Source organism: Vombatus ursinus, unplaced genomic scaffold (genome assembly GCF_900497805.2).
Source record: "Vombatus ursinus unplaced genomic scaffold, bare-nosed wombat genome assembly UNPS02003812.1, whole genome shotgun sequence".
NCBI classification, from domain to species: domain Eukaryota; kingdom Metazoa; phylum Chordata; class Mammalia; order Diprotodontia; family Vombatidae; genus Vombatus; species Vombatus ursinus.
Window position 1 is genome coordinate 273,778 of NW_020943590.1, and position 2,026 is coordinate 275,803.

Here is a 2,026-nt window from a genome sequence, read left to right on the forward strand (position 1 = left end):
TGCTTGCCTAGAATGCAGTAAATGCTTAAGAAATGTTTTATCTATCTGTCTTAAAATATGGAGACATATTTGTCAAGGACCTATGATTTCATCAGTCTGGGAACTCCATCAATGCATATCAGATATCTATCCATCCATCTCTCTATCAGTTTATCAATCTATCTGTCTGTCTGTCTGTCTATCTGTCTATCTATCTATTGTTTAGGGTTTTAGCGTGTTGAAAGGAGTTCAGACAATGTAAGCAACATGACCACTGCTAGCAAGTAGCAGAGTTGGAATTTGAATTCAGGTCCTTCTGACTCCATATCCAGCACACTATCCATTGTATCACACCACATTTTACATATTCCATGGAAGGTGAAAATAAAATTTTGGTGATGATTTGCCCAGATTATACCGTTGTCGTTGTCATGTGGATAAATCTCCATGTGAGGAAAACCTGATTAGATAATTTGTGGTAGTGAAATACTAATATGCACTCATCTTTTCTCCTACTTCCCTTAATGTACATACTCTACCCCCTTTTTCATAGCACCTTTGGAACATAGTAAATTAGGACTTCTATTTCAATTGCCTACCTCTAAGATCCCTTGTGGCATTAGGATTCTAAGAGCACTCTTCTTTCTCCCTTTCCATCAGAATGTAAAGAGTTCATCCTTAAAAAATCCCCTCTGATTGTTCACTTTGATGAGGATTTGACAGTACTGTTATCTACCTTAATGGAAAAGTGGGCAGTTAGAAAAGAAGTTTCTGTGAACAGTTTTCTTTAATCTTTGATAAAAAGAGTAACAATATTATGGATTAATAATAAGAAAATGTTCATTTGACACAAGAATTTGTCATTGATTTCTTTGACCAAAGATAGGAGATGAATGACTAAAATTAAACTGATTACCTCAAGACTTAATGTGTTTCCCATCCTTAAAGGTGTTCAAGCCACTTGATGGATATGTTACAGTGAGGATTTTTGGGGGGTATGAGTGAATCTAAATGACTTCTATGATTCACTTACAGATATATTTTAAAAATCCTAGCTATTTGATAGCTATTTTGGCCATGAAAGTCTACTTCTGTTGATTCCCATAGGTGCAGGCTACTGAAGATCATGTCAGGGAGCAACGAAAGTCTTCCAGAAGTGTTTATCTTATTAGGTTTCTCAAACCATGCATGGCTGGAGCTTCCTCTGTTCCTCATTCTCCTTTTCATCTACCCCTTAGCTCTGCTGGGAAACATCTCCATCATTCTGGTCTGTAGGCTGGACCACCTCCTCCACAGCCCCATGTATTTTTTCCTCTCTAATCTCTTCTTGCTGGACATCTGTTACACCACAAGCATTGTTCTCCAGATATTGTTCAACCTGGGGAGTTCAAAGAAGACAATCAGTTATATAGGATGTGCCATTCAACTTTACTTCTTCCATTTTATAGGGGCCACAGAGTGTCTTCTCCTAGCTGTCATGTCTTTGGATCGCTATGTAGCTATCTGTAAACCACTTCGCTACACCCTAATCATGAACCATCAGATCTGTATCTTACTTGTGTCCATTGTATTGTTAAGTAGCCTCATTTATGCTGTATCAGAGGCCACTTTGACCTTGCAGCTGCCAATGTGTGGACACAATGAATTAGACCATGTGGTGTGTGAGATTCCTGTACTGATCAAGGTTGCCTGTGGTGATAAGAGTTCCAATGAACTTGGGCTTTCTGTGGTCTGTGTATTTTTCCTTGCTATTCCTTTGGCCTTAGTAATTACCTCCTATGCCTATATTGGATGGGCTGTTATGAACATTCAGTCTTCTGAGGGGAGGAAGAAAGCCTTTGGAACCTGTTCTTCCCATCTCATTGTTGTCTTCTTGTTCTATGGCCCTGCAATTAGCATGTACCTCCAGCCTCCTTCTTCTATCACCAGGGATCAGCCTAAATATATGGCTCTTTTCTATGGTGTTGTTACTCCTACACTCAATCCCTTCATCTACACCTTGAGAAATAAGGATGTGAAAGAGGCTCTAGGCAATCTATTGAGGAGA

At 39.1% G+C, this 2,026-nt stretch overlaps 1 protein-coding gene across 1 annotated transcript; it reads left to right on the forward strand.

Annotated features, from left to right (window-relative positions):
* Positions 1-1,105: 1,105 nt before the first annotated feature.
* Positions 1,106-2,026, forward strand: LOC114052866 (olfactory receptor 2B11-like; the record flags this gene model as incomplete). Its single annotated transcript, XM_027875612.1, has 1 exon — positions 1,106-2,026. A coding segment is annotated over exon 1 (921 nt), but the record flags the coding sequence as incomplete, so codon positions are not given.